A 22,450-nucleotide genomic window follows, 5' to 3' on the forward strand; every position below is an offset into this window, starting at 1 on the left:
CCTATCAGGCTGTGGATAGATATTCCCCTGGTGAAGAGGAACCTTCCTATCAGGCTGTGGATAGATATTCCCCCGGTGAAGAGGAACCTATCAGGCTGTGGATAGATATTCCCCCGGTGAAGAGGAACCTTCCAGGCTGTGGATAGATATTCCCCCGGTGACGTGGAACCATCCTATCAGGCTGTGGATAGATATTCCCCTGGTGAAGAGGAACCTTCCAGGCTGTGGATAGATATTCCCCCGGTGAAGAGGAACCTTCCTATCAGGCTGTGGATAGATATTCCCCCGGTGAAGAGGAACCTATCAGGCTGTGGATAGATATTCCCCTGGTGAAGAGGAACCTTCCTATCAGACTGTGGATAGATATTCCCCCGGTGAAGAGGAACCTTCCTATCAGGCTGTGGATAGATATTCCCCTGGTGAAGAGGAACCTTCCTATCAGGCTGTGGATAGATATTCCCCCGGTGAAGAGGAACCTTCCAGGCTGTGGATAGATATTCCCCCGGTGAAGAGGAACCTTCCAGACTGTGGATAGATATTCCCCCGGTGAAGAGGAACCTTCCTAGGCTGTGGATAGATATTCCCCCGGTGACGAGGAACCTTCCAGACTGTGGATAGATATTCCCCGGTGAAGAGGAACCTTCCTATCAGGCTGTGGATAGATATTCCCCCGGTGAAGTGGAACCTTCCTATCAGGCTGTGGATAGATATTCCCCTGGTGAAGAGGAACCTTCCTATCAGACTGTGGATAGATATTCCCCTGGTGAAGAGGAACCTTCCTATCAGACTGTGGATAGATATTCCCCCGGTGAAGAGGAACCTTCCTATCAGGCTGTGGATAGATACTCACCGGTGAAGAAGAGACAGTCTTCTCCATGTACTCAATCTCATAGTCTGACACTGAGGGAGACAACAGAAAAGACAGAGTTAGAGACAGAAAGCGAGACGGAAAGAGAGACAGAAAGAGAGACAGAAAGAGAGACGGAAAGAGAGACAGAAAGAGAGACAGAAAGAGAGACAGAAAGAGAGACGGAAAGAGAGACAGAAAGAGAGACAGAAAGAGAGACGGAAAGAGAGACGGAAAGAGAGACAGAAAGAGAGACAGAAAGAGAGACGGAAAGAGAGACGGAAAGAGAGACGGAAAGAGAGACGGAAAGAGAGATGGAAAGAGAGACAGAAAGAGAGACAGAAAGAGAGACAGAAAGAGAGACAGAGAGAGAGACAGAAAGAGAGACAGAAAGAGAGACAGAAAGAGAGACAGAAAGAGAGACGGAAAGAGAGACCAAGTTAGAGAGAAGAGGAAGAACAGAGACAGTTAAGGCCAGAAAATGCTGGACTGGACTAGGCTGGGCTTGGCTAGACTTGGTTAGACTGGACTGGACTAGGCTGGGCTTGGTTAGACTGGACTGGACTGGACTGGACTAGGCTGGGCTTGGTTAGACTGGACTGGACTAGGCTGGGCTTGGTTAGACTGGACTGGACTAGGCTGGGCTTGGCTGGGCTTGGTTACACTGGACTGGACTAGGCTGGGCTTGGCTGGGCTTGGTTAGACTGGACTGGACTAGGCTGGGCTTGGTTAGACTGGACTGGACTAGGCTGGGCTTGGCTGGGCTTGGTTAGACTGGACTGGACTAGGCTGGGCTTGGTTAGACTGGACTGGACTAGGCTGGACTAGGCTGGGCTTGGTTAGACTGGACTGGACTAGGCTGGGCTTGGCTGGGCTTGGTTAGACTGGACTGGACTAGGCTGGGCTTGGTTAGACTGGACTGGACTAGGCTGGGCTTGGCTGGACTTGGTTAGACTGGACTGGACTAGGCTGGGCTTGGTTAGACTGGACTGGACTAGGCTGGGCTTGGCTGGGCTTGGTTAGACTGGACTGGACTAGGCTGGGCTTGGTTAGACTGGACTGGACTAGGCTGGGCTTGGCTGGACTTGGTTAGACTGGACTGGACTTGACTAGAATTGGCTGGACTAGTCTAGACTGGGCTGGACTTGACTGGGCTTGGCTGGACTAGGTTAGACAGGACTGGACTAGGTTAGACTGGACTGGACTAGGTTAGACAGGACTGGACTAGACTGTTCATGTCTGTTTCTTCATGTACTGCATAACTGTATGACAAACTTTAAACCCAGACAGGAGGCTGTAGGGTGGCAGGATAGCTAGCTGCTCAACGTCAAATAGAAATCAATAGCGATGCTGCTAACAGCATGCAGACATTAACTTTTGACATGTAATTGTCCAATAACTATTGAATTACATTTGATTTTTAACTCTCTCCCTTTCTGGCTCCATTTGATCAATGGCAGCCTTGATTTGGAGAGTATATATATTGAAGGACACACACACACACACTCACTTACCTTGACTCTTCTCGTTGACAAAGGCTGTGAGGTCAGAGGGTTGGGGGAAGTCCTCATGGGGGTCAGAGGTCCTCTCTGCCTCCATGGATGCCCACATGTGGTTGGCTGAGGAGACCAGCTTCTCTTTTTGATTGGAGGAAGAAGCCAGCTTCTCCTCGTCTGTAGCGTGGTCGTCCTGTAACGGGGGGATAGGAGGCTGGGCTTCATCTACTGGGGAGGGATCCTGGAGCGGAGGAGGTGAGGAGGTGTGGAGGTGAGGAAGGAGGAGGTGAGGAGGTGTGGAGGTGAGGAAGGAGGAGGTGAGGAGGTGAGAAAGGAGGAGGTGAGGAGGTGAAGAGGTGAGGAGGTGAGGAGGTGAAGAGGTGAGGAGGTGTGGAGGTGAGGAAGGAGGAGGTGAGGAGGTGAAGAGGTGAGGAAGGAGGAGGTGAGGAGGTGTGGAGGTGAGGAAGGAGGAGGTAATGGAGGAGGTGAGGAGGTGAGGAGGTGTGGAGGTGAGGAAGGAGGAGGTGAGGAGATGAAGTGGTGAGGAAGGAGGAGGTGAGGAGGTGTGGAGGTGAGGAAGGAGGAGGTGAGAAGGTGAGAAAGGAGGAGGTGAGGAGGTGAGGAGGTGAGGAGGTGTGGAGGTGAGGAAGGAGGAGGTGAGGAGGTGAAGTGGTGAGGAAGGAGGAGGTGAGGAGGTGTGGAGGTGAGGAAGGAGGAGGTGAGAAGGTGAGAAAGGAGGAGGTGAGGAGGTGAAGAAGGAGGAGGTGAGGAAGGAGGAGGTGAGGAGGTCAGGAGGTGAAGAGGTGAGGAGGTGTGGAGGTGAGGAAGGAGGAGGTGAGGAGGTGAAGTGGTGAGGAAGGAGGAGGTGAGGAGGTGTGGAGGTGAGGAAGGAGGAGGTGAGAAGGTGAGAAAGGAGGAGGTGAGGAGGTGAGGAGGTGAGGAGGTGAGGAGGTGTGGAGGTGAGGAAGGAGGAGGTGAGGAGGTGAAGTGGTGAGGAAGGAGGAGGTGAGGAGGTGTGGAGGTGAGGAAGGAGAAGGTGAGAAGGTGAGGAGGTGAGGAGGTGTGGAGGTGAGGAAGGAGGAGGTGAGGAGGTGAAGTGGTGAGGAAGGAGGAGGTGAGGAGGTGAGAAGGTGAGAAAGGAGGAGGTGAGGAGTTGAGGAGGTGAAGAGGTGAGGAGGTGAGGAGGTGAAGAGGTGAGGAGGTGTGGAGGTGAGGAAGGAGGAGGTGAGGAGGTGAAGAGGTGAGGAAGGAGGAGGTGAGGAGGTGTGGAGGTGAGGAGGTGTGAAGGTGAGAAAGGAGGAGGTGAGGAGGTGAGGAGGTGAGCAGGTGAGGAGGTGAGGAAGGAGGAGGTGAGGAGGTGAAGTGGTGAGGAAGGAGGAGGTGAGAAGGTGAGAAAGGAGGAGGTGAGGAGGTGAGGAGGTGAGGAGGTGTGGAGGTGAGGAAGGAGGAGGTGAGGAGGTGAAGTGGTGAGGAAGGAGGAGGTGAGGAGTTGTGGAGGTGAGGAAGGAGGAGGTGAGAAGGTGAGAAAGGAGGAGGTGAGGAGGTGAAGAAGGAGGAGGTGAGGAAGGAGGAGGTGAGGAGGTGAGGAGGTGAAGAGGTGAGGAGGTGTGGAGGTGAGGAAGGAGGAGGTGAGGAGGTGAAGTGGTGAGGAAGGAGGAGGTGAGGAGGTGTGGAGGTGAGGAAGGAGAAGGTGAGAAGGTGAGGAGGTGAGATTATGAGCAAGGAGGAGGTGAGGAGGTGAGAAAGGAGGAGGTGAGGAGGTGAAGAGGTGAGGAGGTGAGGAGGTGTGGAGGTGAGGAAGGAGGAGGTGAGGAGGTGAAGTAGTGAGGAAGGAGGAGGTGAGGAGGTGTGGAGGTGAGGAGGTGAGAAGGTGAGAAAGGAGGAGGTGAGGAGGTGAGGAGGTGAGGAGGTGAGCAGGTGAGGAGGTGAGGAGGTGTGGAGGTGAGGAAGGAGGAGGTGAGGAGGTGAAGTGGTGAGGAAGGAGGAGGTGAGGAGGTGTGGAGGTGAGGAAGGAGGAGGTGAGAAGGTGAGAAAGGAGGAGGTGAGGAGGTGAGGAGGTGAGGAGGTGTGGAGGTGAGGAAGGAGGAGGTGAGGAGGTGAAGTGGTGCGGAAGGAGGAGGTGTGGAGGTGTGGAGGTGAGGAAGGAGGAGGTGAGAAGGTGAGAAAGGAGGAGGTGAGGAGGTGAGGAGGTGTGGAGGTGAGGAAGGAGGAGGTGAGGAGGTGAAGGGGTGAGGAAGTGTGGAGGTGAAGAGGTGAGGAGGTGAGGAGGTGAAGAGGTGAGGAGGATGAGGAGGTGTGAAGGTGAGGAGGTGAAGAGGTGAGGAGGTGAGGAGGTGAAGAGGTGAAGAGGTGAGGAGGTGAGGCAGGAGGCGGTGAAGAGGTGAGGAGGTGAGGAGGTGAAGGGGTGAAGAGGTGAGGAGGTGAGGAAGGAGGAGGTGAAGAGGTGAGGAGGAATGAGGAGGTGAGGAGGAATAAGGAGGTGAGGAGGTGAAGGGGTGAAGAGGTGAGGAGGTGAGGAGGTGTGGAGGTGAAGAGGTGAGGAGGTGAGGAGGTGAGGAGATGAAGAGGTGAGGAGGTGAAGAGGTGAGGAGGTGAGGAGGTGAGGAGGTGAAGGGGTGAGGAGGTGAAGAGGTGAGGAGGTGAGGAGGTGAAGAAGGAGGAGGTGAAGAGGTGAGGAGGAATGAGGAGGTGAGGAGGTGTAGAGGTGAGGAGGTGAAGAGGTGAAGAGGTGAGGAGGTGAGGAGGTGAGGAGGTGAGGAGATGAAGAGGTGAAGAAGGAGAAGGTGAGGAGGTGAAGAGGTGAGGAGGTGAGGAAGGAGGAGTTGAGGAGGTGAGGAAGGAGGTGAAGAGGTGAGGAGGTGTGTGTGTGTGTGTGTGTGTGTGTGTGTGTGTGTGTGTGTGTGTGTGTGTGTGTGTGTGTGTGTGTGTGTGTGTGTGTGTGTGTGTGTGTGTGTGTGTGTGTGTGTGTGTGTGTGTAGAGGTATGTGTAGAGGTGTGTATGTGTGTGTGTGTGTGTGTATGTGTGTGTGTGTGTGTGTAGGTGTGTGTTTGTGTGTGTTTGTGTAGAGGTATGTGTGTGTGTGTGTGTGTGTGTGTGTGTGAGAGAGAAGACTGACTTGTGATGATAGATCAGACATGGGCGATCTCTTTGGGGACCTCTTGACTCTGAAAGTATTACTGGAAGAGGGAGGAGAGAGAGAGACGGTAGGATCAGAACGAGTCGTCCCTGGCAGAGACTTCATCAATCATCATAAATAAGTCAAACCTTAATCAATACATCAACTCTATTGTCTTTTTAACAACAAGAGGTATATTTCTCTCCCTCGTATTGCGTATGTTTAGCTCAGTAAGATGTGTACTAGTCATTCACAATACAGGGGGGGGATATTGAAAAAGCAATGATATCCATACGCATGGTGTAAAGCAATATCATCAAAACTCATAAAGTGTAATACTCACACGTTGTTGGATTGAACTGATAATAAATGAATTCAGGGTTTTGCGTCGCTAGTTTAGTTAGCGCACGTTGCGTTAATTTGACTAGAATTACAGTAAGGTTGGAAGTCCAAAAAATTGCTGTCATGATTCACATTGATGGTGTACATTAGTCTGGGGTTCCCAAATCTCTCCCCGGGGACCCCAGACGATTCAAATCTCTCCCTCGGGGACCCCCAGACGGTTCAAATCTCTCCCTCGGGGACCCCCAGACGGTTCAAATCTCTCCCTAGGGGACCCCCAGACGATTCAAATCTCTCCCTAGGGGACCCCCAGACGGTTCAATCTCTCCCTCGGGGACCCCCAGACGGTTCAAACCTCTCTCCCCCCCCAGATGTTTCACTATTTAATTTTAGCCCTGAACTTGCAAAACTGATTCAAGTAGTCAGGGAGGCTTGAGGATTAGTTGACAAGTTGAATCAGGTCCTAGTTCTGGAATAAATCAAATGCATGGGAAAGACTGCATTAGGCAACAGACTCCAAAGTTAATTATTTGCTAAGTTAGCGTGTTAGCGTGTTAGCGTGTTAGCGATATGAGATGAATAGTCCAAACTAATGCTGTCTTGATACCAGTATTGCGATACTAATATACCAGATTTTCTAGAAACAGATTTCACTCTATAGGCCATTATAAAAACCTACTTTTGTAAAATATTGAGCGAGTTTGTTTTGCACGGCACCGTGGCACCTGGGTAATGCAAAGCGGACCATTGTGTGCTATACAGTAGCTTTTAAAAGTTAACAAATGAGAATCTGGGTGTTTTCAAAATTAGGACTGTTTTCTTCCAGAAATGAATTCTGCTTCATGTTTTTTGTTTCCTTTCCACAATACGGGTATATGTGACAACCTTAGTCTAAACCCAGGTATCTACAACCAACCTGGCCCCCCAAAATATACTGCACCTCAGTGTGACCACGACTAACCTCTGCTGCTCTTCAATAGAGGAGGTACTACCGTTTGAATGTTCTCTTTCCCTTGGAGAAGGGGTGCACCTGTACAAGACAGGCTACGTTTATATGGCAGGATGCTCATTGAAGAAAATGGGCATGGTAGAGCTTCTCTGATTGGTTGGTTTTGCATGTTAGAGCTTCTCTGATTGGTTGATGGGCATGGTAGAGCTTCTCTGATTGGTTGGTTTTGCATGGTAGAGCTTCTCTGATTGGTTGATGGGCATGGTAGAGTTTCTCTAATTGGTTGATGGGCATGGTAGAGTTTCTCTAATTGGTTTTGCATGGTAGAGCTTCTCTGATTGGTTGATGGGCATGGTAGAGTTTCTCTAATTGGTTTTGCATGGTAGAGCTTCTCTGATTGGTTGATGGGCATGGTAGAGTTTCTCTAATTGGTTGTCTTTATGTTACAGTTGTGTTAATAAGGAGGAGAACAGGGTTGCAAAATTTCCCAGGTTTTCCAGAAATCCTGGTTGGGAAGATTCCCAGAATTTCAGGAGAATCTGTGAATTTGGGGAAAGTTACAAGGAGACGAGCACGACGGGGCAACATGCTCACTCTGAGAGTAGGACGTTTAGAAAAACTGAAATATTACAGAAACAGTCCTGCTGACATTACTGTACTTACAACAGACAACACAGAGAGGAACCCTTCGACTTCCTGTGGTATACGAGAATACACAGACAGGTGACAGAGAGACAGACAGGTGGCAGAGAGACAGACAGGTGACAGAGAGACAGACAGGATACAGAGAGACAGACAGGATACAGAGAGACAGACAGTATACAGAGAGACAGACAGGTGACAGAGAGACAGACAGACGACAGACAGGATACAGAGAGACAGACAGCTGACAGAGAGACAGACAGGATATAGAGAGACAGACAGGATACAGAGAGACAGACAGGATACAGGTGACAGAGAGACAGACAGGATACAGAGAGACAGACAGGATACAGAGAGACAGAGAGACAGACAGGATACAGAGAGACAGACAGGTGACAGAGAGACAGACAGGATACAGAGAGACAGACAGGTGACAGAGAGACAGACAGGTGACAGAGAGACAGACAGGATATAGAGAGACAGACAGGTGACAGAGAGACATACAGGATACAGAGAGACAGACAGGTGACAGAGAGACAGACAGGTAACAGAGAGACAGACAGGATACAGAGAGACAGACAGGTGACAGAGAGACAGACAGGTGACAGAGAGACAGACAGGATATAGAGAGACATACAGGTGACAGAGAGACATACAGGATACAGAGAGACAGACAGGTGACAGAGAGACAGACAGGTGACAGAGAGACAGACAGGTGACAGAGAGACAGACAGGATACAGAGAGACAGACAGGTGACAGAGAGACAGACAGGTGGCAGAGAGACAGACAGGTGACAGAGAGACAGACAGGTGACAGAGAGACAGACAGGTGACAGAGAGACAGACAGGTGGGACTGACAGGACAAACACATTCTCTCTCCCCAGTTGGATAGAGAGATGACCGCACGCACGTACGCGCACACGCATACACACACGCACACGCTCGCACGCGCACACACGCACACGCGCACACACGCACGCGCACGCGCGCGCACACACACACACGGCTAAAACGATACAGTACTAGACATACAAACAGAAACACATAAACAAATGGTAACGTGAAAGTGCCTAATAATGCAACGGTATTTAAACTTACGATTTGATTGGTTTCTTCTTGGTCTTAACCGGTTTGTTCTGGTTGTGGTCCTCCAGCTCCTTAACTTCATCGTTATCGTTATCAACCTCGTCGTCATTGGCCGACACCTCGAAAGAGGCGGAGCCAGAGGCAGCCTTGGGTGGAAACACAGCCGTCCTATTGGACGAACCCTTGAAGGTGTTAACAGCCGACTCATTGAAGGTGTCGGAGTCAAAGTTATAGGAGGGTTTGTTCAGCTCGGGAGAGATAGGGATCCCGCTGTTAGATCCGAACGGGTCGAAGTTAGGGTCGTCCCACTGGGCCGGGTCAAAGCTATAGGAGGCCTTCGAGATGGGGATGTTATCGGGGACTGGGGTGTTGTCGAGGGGTTCAGATGGGGGCTGCACGGCCTTCTTTAGACCCATCCTGGTCTTCCTTAGAGGCATCTAATAATAATAATAATAATACATAATACATAATATTAACAATGATACAACTTTATTCATTTTAAACGCTTTACAAAACACTTCAAAGTAACTTGACGTAGTCAACAATATAAATCAGTAAAATAAAAATCAAACATAAAACATACAGATAAAACATAAAGACGGACTAACCAAGGAAAGCACTAAACACGACAACAGACTAGAGTTGTAAAACTCCGGGAATCCTACTGGGATTTCTGGAAGATCAGGGAATTTGGGGAAAGTTAACAGAATTTTGCAACGCTATGACAGACCAACCTTGGAGCCTGTTTTTTTGCCCAGCTTCTTGGGTGGTGGAGAGGAGGCCTTGGGAGGCTCCTCCAGGGTCTCCTCAGAATAGTCAAACTCCAGTCTGACCGCCCCTGAGGTTCGAATAGGGGGGCTGGTTGAGGGAAGAGCCGGATCGGCGTTGGGGCGCTCTGGGGGAGGGGAGTTAGCGACTTTACTCCCTCCGTTGTTGAACGGGTCGATGTCTTCAAAGTTGTCTGGGTCCCATTTGTAGGTCCCACTGGGGGGAGAGCCTTCGCTGCCTGGGGGGGCCTCCGGCACGGAGATGGGGGTGTCCTCCTGTCGGTTGGGTATAGAGATAGCTGGGGTCGGGGTCAGAATAGAAGTAGGGGCCAGGATTAGTTGGTTATCTGTCTCTGGGCTAGTGTGATTGGTCTCTTCAGTGAGCGAGGCGGAGCTTTCCACATATGACTTCCTGGTTCTGCAGAACGTGCCTCCTGGACTGGGCGTGGCCGAGGTAGGACCAGGGGCGGAGTCTACTGTGGTTCCTCCTACTTCCGGATCCTCAGAGGCCAATAGGGGGCTGGCTGCTCTGGTGGGCTCGGCACTCTCCTTCAGCGGTTCCGCTGTGGTTCCAGAGGATGGAGGTTGGGGGCTCTCTAGGTTAGAGCTCTGCCTGGGGAGAGGCTTCTTTTTCAGGGAGCCGCCGGGGCGGAGAGGCCCCTTCTTGGAGGGTCTGCGGAGAGTCCCTGGAGCACTCTCAGTACCACCGTCGACACTAAAGGCTTCAGCTAAGGGACGGGAGTCTCCGATTGAGATGGAGAATCCTCCGCCGTCTAAGGGGCCGGTGCCGTCTAGCTGCCCAGCCTGGAGGCTCAGAGAGCGGGTTAGAGTTGATCGGCTCTGGGCCTCTGCAGCTGCAGCTGCAGCTATGAGCTGCTCTAGGTTATAAGCTCCGCTAGCAGCGATGGGCTTGTCCTCGTCAAAGACTATGGACAGGGAGCTACCATGGTGACCTTTAGCCTCTGACCCGGGTTCACCGTCGACCTCAGAGTCACAGCCCAGACCTGGAGGAACAGAGAAATATAAATGAGAGATATTACACAGCCCAGACCTGGAGGAACAGAGAAATATAAATGAGAGATATTATACAGCCCAGACCTGAAGGAACAGAGAAATATGAATGAGAGATATTATACAGCCCAGACCTGGAGGAACAGAGAAATATAAATGAGAGATATTATACAGCCCAGACCTGGAGGAACAGAGAAATATAAATGAGAGATATTATACAGCCCAGACCTGGAGGAACAGAGAAATATAAATGAGAGATATTATACAGCCCAGACCTGGAGGAACAGAGAAATATAAATGAGAGATATTATACAGCCCAGACCTGGAGGAACAGAGAAATATAAATGAGAGATATTATACAGCCCAGACCTGGAGGAACAGAGAAATATAAATGAGAGATATTATACAGCCCAGACCTGGAGGAACAGAGAAATATAAATGAGAGATATTATACAGCCCAGACCTGGAGGAACAGAGAAATATAAATGAGAGATATTATACAGCCCAGACCTGGAGGAACAGAGAAATATAAATGAGAGATATTATACAGCCCAGACCTGGAGGAACAGAGAAATATAAATGAGAGATATTATACAGCCCAGACCTGAAGGAACAGAGAAATATAAATGAGAGATATTATACAGCCCAGACCTGAAGGAACAGAGAAATATGAATGAGAGGTATTATATAGTCATGATACAATCCCTATATGGTGTTAGAATGAGAGAGAGAAGTGACATTCTTCTGATGCTTGTTAGTTGTCTTTGGATGTTTGTTTGAGAGAGAAACGTGTGTTTACATTGCCAAAGCAAGTGAAATATATAATAAATAACAACAAATGTACAGTAAACATTACACTTACAAAAGTTCCAAAAGAATAAAGACATTTCAAATGTCACATTATATATAAATGTCATATTATATATATATACACTGCTCAAAAAAATAAAGGGAACACTTAAACAACACAATGTAACTCCAAGTCAATCACACTTCTGTGAAATCAAACTGTCCACTTAGGAAGCAACACTGATTGACAATACATTTCACATGCTGTTGTGCAAATGGAATAGACAACAGGTGGAAATTATAGGCAATTAGCAAGACACCCCCAATAAAGGAGTGGTTCTGCAGGTGGGGACCACAGACCACTTCTCAGTTCCTATGCTTCCTGGCTGATGTTTTGGTCCCTTTTGAATGCTGGCGGTGCTTTCACTCTAGTGGTAGCATGAGACGGAGTCTACAACCCACACAAGTGGCTCAGGTAGTGCAGCTCATCCAGGATGGCACATTAATGCGAGCTGTGGCAAGAAGGTTTGCTGTGTCTGTCAGCGTAGTGTCCAGAGCATGGAGGCGCTACCAGGAGACAGGCCAGTACATCAGGAGACGTGGAGGAGGCCGTAGGAGGGCAACAACCCAGCAGCAGGACCGCTACCTCCGCCTTTGTGCAAGGAGGAGCACTGCCAGAGCCCTGCAAAATGACCTCCAGCAGGCCACAAATGTGCATGTGTCTGCTCAAACGGTCAGAAACAGACTCCATGAGGGTGGTATGAGGGCCCGACGTCCACAGGTGGGGGCTGTGCTTACAGCCCAACACAGTGCAGGACGTTTGGCATTTGCCAGAGAACACCAAGATTGGCAAATTCGCCACTGGCGCCCTGTGCTCTTCACAGATGAAAGCAGGTTCACACTGAGCACATGTGACAGACGTGACAATCTGGAGACGCAGTGGAGAACATTCTGCTGCCTGCAACATCCTCCAGCATGACCGGTTTGGCGGTGGGTCAGTCATGGTGTGGTGTGGCATTTCTTTGGGGGGCCGCACAGCCCTCCATCTCGCCAGAGGTAGCTTGACTGCCATTAGGTACCGAGATGAGATCCTCAGACCCCTTGTGAGACCATATGCTGGTGCGGTTGGCCCTGGGTTCCTCCTAATGCAAGACAATGCTAGACCTCATGTGGCTGGAGTGTGTCAGCAGTTCCTGCAAGAGGAAGGCATTGATGCTATGGACTGGCCCGCCCGTTCCCCAGACCTGAATCCAATTGAGCACATCTGGGACATCATGTCTCGCTCCATCCACCAACACCACGTTGCACCACAGACTGTCCAGGAGTTGGCGGATGCTCTGCCACCTCATCAGGAGCATGCCCAGGCGTTGTAGGGAGGTCATACAGGCACGTGGAGGCCACACACACTACTGAGCCTCATTTTGACTTGTTTTAATGACATTACATCAAAGTTGGATCAGCCTGTAGTGTGGTTTTCCACTTTAATTTTGAGTGTGACTCCAAATCCAGACCTCCATGGGTTGATAAATTGGATTTCCATTGATTATTTTTGTGTGATTTTGTTGTCAGCACATTCAACTATGTAAAGAAAAAAAGTATTTAATAAGATTATTTCTTTCATTCAGATCTAGGATGTGTTGTTTAAGTGTTCCCTTTATTTTTTTTAGCAGTATATATATATATAATATGACAAGTGTAATGTTTACTGTATATTTGTTATTGTTTATTATATATTTCACTTGCTTTGGCAATGTAAACATATGTTCCCCATGCCAATAAAGCCCCTTAAATTGAATTGAATTGAGGGAGAGAGATAGATAGATAGAGAGAGATAATGGTGAAGGTTGTGTCTGGTTTTAGACTAATTAAATTGATGAATAAGCTCTGAATATTTCATCACAACCTTCCAGCTGGCCAATCAGTAAAACACATCATAACTAAACGAACATTGTGATGGATGGCTGAATCTTTTCTGCATAGATAAGACCTGCTTATATCCTTTAGCAGCTCAGTGATGCTGGTCTAACTAACTGACTGACTGACTGAACAGAGAAAACCTCTTTGTTTGAAGTACCAGTAGTCACCAGTAGAGGGCATTCTAAACCTTCCTCTTCTCTCGCTCTCTAGATATCTGTCCCTTTGTGGCGTGCGTGCGTGTGAATGTGCACGAGTCTCTCTCACCGGTGTCTTCCGAGGTCAGCGGCTGGGTATGAGGGTCTGTCTCCGTGGGGGACTTGACAGGGGTGGTCGACTCTGGGGTCTCGAACGCTCCGTCAGAGTCTGAGCTCCTATAGGACAGAGAGAGAGAGAGAGACTCATTATCACTGTAGACCTCATAGGGAGACCATGGTGTGTGGAGACAGACAGACAGACAGACAGACAGACAGACAGACAGACAGACAGACAGACAGACAGACAGACAGACAGACAGACAGACAGACAGACAGACAGACAGACAGACAGACAGAGCGAATCACTGTAGACCTCATAAAGGACCATGGCGTGAAGGGAAAGAGAGAGAGAGAGAGAGGATCACTGTAGACCTCATAAAGGACCATGGCGTGAAGGGAAAGAGAGAGAGAGAGAGAGGATCACTGTAGACCTCATAAAGGACCATGGCGTGAAGGGAAAGAGACATGACAATACCAGGGTCTCATTTTCACTGGTACGATGAGACCACAAAGCAGAAGATATAAAAATCTATCAGATCCATTAACAGTACGAGAACACCAGAACATCATCAACATCACAGCATCATAAACTAGTTACTAAATCAATCAATCAAAACAATCAATCAATCAATTCAATCAATCAATCAATCAATCAATTCAATCAATCAATCAATCAAAACAATCAATCAATTCAATCAATCAATTCAATCAATCAATCAATCAAAACAATCAATCCAATCAATCAATCAATCAAAACAATCAATCAATTCAATCAATCAATTCAATCAAAACAATCAATCAAAACAATCAATCAATCAAATCAATCAATCAAAACAATCAATCAATCAAAACAATCAATCAATCAATTCAATCAATCAATCAATCAAAACAATCAATCAAAACAATCAAAACAATCAATCAAATCAATCAATCAATCAATCAAAACAATCAATCAATCAAAACAATCAATCAATCAATCAAAACAATCAATCAATCAAAACAATCAATCAATCAAAACAATCAATCAATCAAAACAATCAATCAATCAAAACAATCAATCAAAACAATCAAAACAATCAATCAAATCAATCAAATCAATCAATCAAAACAATCAATCAATCAATCAATCAAAACAATCAAATCAATCAATCAAAACAATCAATCAATCAATCAATCAATCAAAACAATCAATCAATCAATCAAAACAATCAATCAATCAAAACAATCAATCAAAACAATCAATCAATCAAAACAACCAATCAATCAAAACAATCAATCAATCAATCAAATCAATCAATCAATCAAAACAATCAATCAATCAAAACAATCAATCAATCAATCAAAACAATCAATCAATCAAAACAATCAATCAATCAATCAATCAAATCAATCAATCAATCAAAACAATCAATCAATCAATCAAATCAATCAATCAATCAAATCAATCAATCAATCAAAACAATCAATCAATCAAATCAATCAATCAAAACAATCAATCAATCAAAACAATCAATCAATCAATCAAAACAATCAATCAATCAATCAATCAAATCAATCAATCAATCAAAACAATCAATCAATCAAAACATTTGCACACCACAGTGAACTCGTTCACCATCATGGCTTTAAATTGCCCCTAGTGGCACCAGGGAATCCAAATGGAACGAATGTTGTAAGTGATTTACTTATTTCCGTGGAGACCCAAGGGATCTGAAGAGTAAACCAACCCTGCGATTGGGTTTGGTATCTCATTATTTTACACGTTAGCAATGAAGTTTGGGTAAGTTGGAAGCTTTGTGTAGTAGGGCTTTGTAAACTAAAAGGGAATAACGAATTGATCTATATGGACCAGCCGACCTTTTGATACAGGATGCAGCGATACGTATTAAAACTGTCACCTGTGATAAAAACGAATGGTGCATTGATAGACGGCATACAACGGTTTAATGGCTGCTGCATTCTGGTAAATAGTGTCGCCATAATCAAGAACTGGCAGGAAAAGATGACTGAACAATCTACTTCCTGCTATTTAGGGAGAGGAAAGATCTATTTCTGAAAAAGAAGTCCACTTTAAATATTATATTTTAAACTAGCTCATCTGTATGTCTTTTTAAAACATGAAATCTTTGTCAATCCACATGCCCGGATATTTGTAGGCGGGAACCTGATCGACGGGAGAACCATCCAGTGAATAAATATGTAGTTCATCTGGAATATTCTGGAGAGAACAACATGTATATTGTCTTGTCCACATAAAGTACATGTTTTAAACCCACCAGGGCTTTCTGTTAAGGTAACAAGGTCAGATTGAAAGTCTAACAGCCTAGTCAACAGTTAGATCAATGGCATAACAGTGTCGTCTTCATACAGATGAATATTAGGTGTTTTAAAAGATAGACCAATGTTATTTATAGAAATAGTAAAGAGAACCGGTCCCAGTGCCAAACCCCTGCTGTATACCTTTCATAATATCCAGAAAACTCAAATGAACGCCGTCAGGGATAACACATTGAGTCCTGACTGAAAGATCATTTTCAAACCAGAATGTGATGGTCAACGGTATCGAAGGTCTTGGAAAGGTCCATCAGTAACGCAGCCAACATCTGTTTTATGATCCAAACAATTTAAAACATCATTTAAAACCAGCTGAAACAGTGTTATGTCCAGGTCTATAACCAGCTGAAACAGTGTTATGTTCAGGTCTATAACCAGCTGAAACAGTGTTATGTTCAGGTCTATAACCAGCTGAAACAGTGTTATGTTCAGGTCTATAACCAGCTGAAACAGTGTTATGTTCAGGTCTATAACCAGCTGAAACAGTGTTATGTTCAGGTCTATAACCAGCTGAAACAGTACTATGTCCAGGTCTATAACCAGCTGAAACAGTACTATGTCCAGGTCTATAACCAGCTGAAACAGTACTATGTCCAGGTCTATAACCAGCTGAAACAGTACTATGTCCAGGTCTATAACCAGCTGATACAGTACTATGTCCAGGTCTATAACCAGCTTATACAGTACTATGTCCAGGTCTATAACCAGCTGAAACAGTACTATGTCCAGGTCCATAACCAGCTGAAACAGTACTATGTCCAGGTCTATAACCAGCTGAAACAGTGCTATGTCCAGGTCTATAACCAGCTGAAACAGTACTATGTCCAGGTCTATAACCAGCTGAAACAGTATTATGTCCAGGTCTATAACCAGCTGAAACAGTACTATGTCCAGGTCTATAACCAGCTGAAACAGTACTATGTCCAGGTCTATAACTAGCTGAAACAGTGGTATGTCCAGGTCTATAACCAGCTGAAACAGTACTATGTCCAGGTCTATAACCAGCTGAAACAGTACTATGTCCAGGTCTATAACCAGCTGAAACAGTACTATGTCCAGGTCTATAACCAGCTGAAACAGTACTATGTCCAGGTCTATAACCAGCTGAAACAGTGCTATGTCCAGGTCTATAACCAGCTGAAACAGTACTATGTCCAGGTCTATAACCAGCTGATACAGTACTATGTCCAGGTCTATAACCAGCTGATACAGTGCTATGTCCAGGTCTATAACCAGCTGATACAGTACTATGTCCAGGTCTATAACCAGCTGAAACAGTACTATGTCCAGGTCCATAACCAGCTGAAACAGTACTATGTCCAGGTCTATAACCAGCTGAAACAGTACTATGTCCAGGTCTATAACCAGCTGAAACAGTACTATGTCCAGGTCTATAACCAGCTGATACAGTACTATGTCCAGGTCTATAACCAGCTGATACAGTACTATGTCCAGGTCTATAACCAGCTGAAACAGTACTATGTCCAGGTCTATAACCAGCTGAAACAGTACTATGTCCAGGTCTATAACCAGCTGAAACAGTGTTATGTCTAGGTCTATAACCAGCTGAAACAGTACTATGTCCAGGTCTATAACTAGCTGAAACAGTGGTATGTCCAGGTCTATAACCAGCTGAAACAGTACTATGTCCAGGTCTATAACCAGCTGAAACAGTACTATGTCCAGGTCTATAACCAACTGAAACAGTACTATGTCCAGGTCTATAACCAGCTGAAACAGTACTATGTCCAGGTCTATAACCAGCTGAAACAGTACTATGTCCAGGTCTATAACCAGCTGAAACAGTGTTATGTCCAGGTCTATAACCAGCTGAAACAGTATTATGTCCAGGTCTATAACCAGCTGATACAGTGCTATGTCCAGGTCTATAACCAGCTGATACAGTGCTATGTCCAGGTCTATAACCAGCTGATACAGTGCTATGTCCAGGTCTATAACCAGCTGAAACAGTACTATGTCCAGGTCTATAACCAGCTGAAACAGTACTATGTCCAGGTCTATAACCAGCTGAAACAGTACTATGTCCAGGTCTATAACCAGCTGAAACAGTACTATGTCCAGGTCTGTAACCAGCTGAAACAGTGTTATGTCCAGGTCTATAACCAGCTGAAACAGTGCTATGTCCAGGTCTATAACCAGCTGATACAGTACTATGTCCAGGTCTATAACCAGCTGAAACAGTACTATGTCCAGGTCTATAACCAGCTGAAACAGTGCTATATCCAGGTCTATAACCAGCTGAAACAGTGCTATGTCCAGGTCTATAACCAGCTGAAACAGTGCTATGTCCAGGTCTATAACCAGCTGAAACAGTACTATGTCCAGGTCTTTAACCAGCTGAAACAGTGCTATGTCCAGGTCTATAACCAGCTGAAACAGTACTATGTCCAGGTCTATAACCAGCTGAAACAGTACTATGTCCAGATCTATAACCAGCTGACACAGTACTATGACCAGGTCTATAACCAGCTGATACAGTACTATGTCCAGATCTATAACCAGCTGAAACAGTACTATGTCCAGGTCCATAACCAGCTGAAACAGTGTTATGTCCAGGTCTATAACCAGCTGAAACAGTGCTATGTCCAGGTCTATAACCAGCTGATACAGTACTATGTCCAGGTCTATAACCAGCTGAAACAGTACTATGTCCAGGTCTATAACCAGCTGAAACAGTACTATGTCCAGGTCTATAACCAGCTGATACAGTGCTATGTCCAGGTCTATAACCAGCTGAAACAGTACTATGTCCAGGTCTATAACCAGCTGAAACAGTACTATGTCCAGGTCTTTAACCAGCTGAAACAGTGCTATGTCCAGGTCTATAACCAGCTGAAACAGTACTATGTCCAGGTCTATAACCAGCTGAAACAGTATTATGTCCAGATCTATAACCAGCTGACACAGTACTATGTCCAGGTCTATAACCAGCTGATACAGTACTATGTCCAGATCTATAACCAGCTGAAACAGTACTGTGTCCAGGTCCATAACCAGCTGAAACAGTACTATGTCCAGGTCTATAACCAGCTGAAACAGTACTATGTCCAGGTCTATAACCAGCTGAAACAGTACTATGTCCAGGTCTATAACCAGCTGATACAGTACTATGTCCAGGTCTATAACCAGCTGAAACAGTACTATGTCAGAATGGTGTATATTTAGAATAGAGAGACAAGTTTAATAAGATCTTAGATGACAGTTGGCCAGGGATTCCAAAACTTTGGAAATGCAAGATAATTTGGACATTTGACGGTAGTTATCTAAGTCAGAAGGATCTGTGTACCGGGGGAGGACTTCCACTATCCAGATCTTAGGGATAACACCAGAAACAATTGACAAGTAAAAATTATAGCTCAGTGGTTCTGCAGTAAGTGGAGCAGAGAGCTGCAGTCAGAAGGGATCAAGTGAATCAGCTCCTATGGATTTAACATCAATCTGTACTGCAGTCAGAAGGAATCAAGTGAATCATCTCCTTTGGATTTAACATCAATCTGTACTGCAGTTAGAATGAATGAAGTTAATCAGCTCCTTTGGATTTAACATCAATCTGTACTGCAGTTAGAAGGAATCAAGTGAATCAGCTTCTATGGATTTAACATCATTCTGTACTGCAGTTAGAAGGAATCAAGTGAATCAGTTCCTATGGATTTAACATCAATCTGTACTGCAGTTAGAAGGAATCAAGTGAATCAGCTCCTTTGGATTTAACATCAATCTGTACTGCAGTTAGAAGGAATCAAGTGAATCAGCTCCTTTGGATTTAACATCAATCTGTACTGCAGTTAGAATGAATCAAGTGAATCAGCTCCTATGGATTTAATACTGCAGTTAGAATGAATCAAGTGAATCAGCCCTTATGGTTTTACATCAGTCTTTAGCAAATAACTTTGTACATCATAGACATCTAAGGGTTAACGTGAAAAAAAAAGTATGTGAGTCTGTTAGTGCGTCGTCCTCTACAATCTGTTCTGGGGTGACTAAAGGATCTCCCTCTAGTGGGAATGAGATTCTCTACAATCTGTTCTGGGGTGACTGAAGGACCTCCCTCTGGTGGGAATGAGATTCTCTATAATCTGTTCTGGGGTGACTAAAGGATCTCCCTCTAGTGGGAATGAGATTCTCTATAATCTGTTCTGGGGTGACTGAAGGACCTCCCTCTAGTGGGAATGAAATGGCTTTTCCAGAGATTATCCTTTTGAACAGGTGGCCAGTTTAAGCAAAATGGCAAAATGGTTATTAATTAAAAGCATCACAAACTTCAATTTAGTCTAGAATGGACCCTGTCAGATCCTGCTGGCCTAACGAGGGGGTGGAGTTTTATTTAAAAGGTTTGACCACTTTCCAGAATTTGGCTTGTTTACCACCACTCTCCGATACACAATTCAAGAAATATGTTGATTTAGCTGTTTTAATCAGACGTAGAATCATGATTCTAACCTTAGCCACATTTCTTTCCTGTAATTTCTCAGACAATTCATGCGTGAAGGATCATGGGTAAAGGATCATGGTTGAAGGATCATGAGTGAAGGATCAAGTCTTTTACCCTTAGTTTTTTGTATGGTGCATGTTTAATCAGACATGTTTTAACAGATATAAACAGGGAAATAAAACAATTAAAGGCCTGATCCAAGTTCCTGATAGTTGACACAACCCCCCCCCCCCCAGGTCAACTTATGTTGATAAATTAGTGATAAACGTGAACACTGTACATCCTCTGGAAATAATGAACGACGTGCAGCGGTTTGTGAGCAATGATGATCGCTCTGTTCTAAACCAACATTAGCATATCCCTTAGTATGAAGAAATGTATAGTGTGGACTATGATTGCAAAGGGAGGGTATATTACTGGTAAGCAGGGGCACAACTTTGGTTTTAGAAGTGGGGGGGGGGGGGACATAAATATATATTTTAATGTTTTTTCCCCCCAGTCGGATAAACACTCCAAACAGCCCACCCAACCGCTCGGAGGCGTCTGCATGGTCCTAAAGCACACCGTTGCTTCGTTTTGTATCACATTCCAATTATAAAACTGGCGGGGGACAAAAAAAATGCAATTTCAGAATGTGATGGGGACATGTCCCCTGTCCCCGCCCTCCCCCGTCCCCCCGTCCCCGTCCCCCCGTCCCAAGTGAAAGTTGCGCCCCTGCTGCTAACTACCAGAATTTGGTAACTTACAAAGTACATTTTATTTATTGTAGTGGCCTTTTTTCGGAACTTCAGATTATCAGAGGTGTCTGTAAATATCTCTGGACCTCTGTGTGACCTTGTCACATGGAAAATATATAAAATAATGAAATAACATTGTACAAAAATGACAATGACAAAGCTGTAAAACATGATCCTTAAATATAAACCATCGACCTAGTGAATACCGTTGGTGTTTAATATGAGGGTTTCAGCATGAAACATCCTTTATATATTTATTAAACACTTTTATGTATTTTACTGTATTATATAGTATATTTTACTGTATTTTACTATATTATATAGTATATTTTACTGTATTTTAATGTATTATATAGTATATTTTACTGTATTTTACTATATTATATGGTATATTTTACTATATTATATAGTATATTTTACTGTATTTTACTATATTATATAGTATATTTTACTGTTTCTTTGGTATACATGTTTTGATGCCAAACTGGTGGCAGTTGTGATAAAAGTCACTAGTTGGAAGAGTTGCAGAGTTAACTGAAAGTAATACAATTGTTGATTAAATTATTTTTTCATTAAGTAGGTTTTTTTCCTTTTGAAACAAATGGTCCATCTACTAGAAACCCATGAACAATACGGACACAGATACAACAAAACTAATACTATATATAATGATTTCCTTTAAAAAAAAAAAAAAGATATTCAAGTATAAATTACCAAAGTTACCATAGGATCGCCATAGATTACCTGTTATTTATCTAAAATTCGCGAAAGTTCTGGTAACTTTGGTAAAGTACTGGTAATTTTGCAACCCTAATATGGACATTGGAACATGGCCCAGCTGTGAATGGATGTATAGACAACAGAACCATCTAATGAAAACAATCAACAATATGTCATTCTGCTCTAAGTACAGATATATTCCCATTAACAAAATATCACCAGTGTCACGCCCTCTGACCCGTGAGAGCCGTTTTTCTCTGTTTAGATAGGTCAGGGTGTGATATGGGGTGGGCAGTCTATGTATTTTATTTCTATGTTTTGGCCAGGTATGGTTTCCAAATCAGAGGAAAGCTGTCTATCGTTGTCTCTGATTGGGAACCATACTTAGGCAGCCTTTTTTCCCCACCTGTGTTTTATGGGTAGTTATTTTCTGTTTTGTATTTCGTTACCTGTACGGAACTGTTTGGCTTTTCGTTTTTGTTTCTTTGTTCTAGTGTTGCATTGTTTAATAAATATAATGAACACTTACCACGCTGCGCTTTGGTACCCTCTCTACGACAGCCTTAACAACCAGTCTGAAACTAATGAATCAATGCTGTAACGATTCTATTTTATGATTCCAATAATGTATATTTAGCCAAACAAAGACCCCAGTCAGCATCTCCAGTGTATGTTCCTTCATGGCTGATTAGATTGATGTGAAGAAAAGTAGTTAGGGCCAACATCATCCTGGTGGATGATTAGGTCTATAAATTAAAGCGCTGCTTCCCCTTCCTCCCTCCAACGTGCCGAGATGATAGCTACGGACAAATATAGACATACCTTTTTCAGAACTCACAACAGACAGATCAAAAGAACAACTGACCACCCGAAAAACACTGGAAACAACGGGGATAATAGCATTTATATTCATCCTCACACGTCATATTTACATTGATATATTAATGCACACTCACAGGACTTCACACACACACACACAAGCACACACA

The 22,450-nt window shown here is 45.1% G+C and overlaps 1 protein-coding gene across 1 annotated transcript in view; it reads right to left on the minus strand.

The window, feature by feature from the left end:
* The window catches only part of LOC106589972 (protein piccolo-like), a 154,118-nt gene that overhangs the window by 34,315 nt on the left and 97,353 nt on the right, over positions 1–22,450 (minus strand). The window contains 6 exon segments of the mRNA XM_045710124.1: positions 851–900; positions 2,362–2,584; positions 5,460–5,520; positions 8,492–8,916; positions 9,214–10,250; positions 13,228–13,334. Coding sequence (XP_045566080.1) covers positions 851–900; positions 2,362–2,584; positions 5,460–5,520; positions 8,492–8,916; positions 9,214–10,250; positions 13,228–13,334 — 1,903 coding nt within the window.

This window comes from Salmo salar, chromosome ssa28, assembly GCF_905237065.1.
Source record: "Salmo salar chromosome ssa28, Ssal_v3.1, whole genome shotgun sequence".
Classification (NCBI taxonomy): Eukaryota; Metazoa; Chordata; class Actinopteri; order Salmoniformes; family Salmonidae; genus Salmo; species Salmo salar.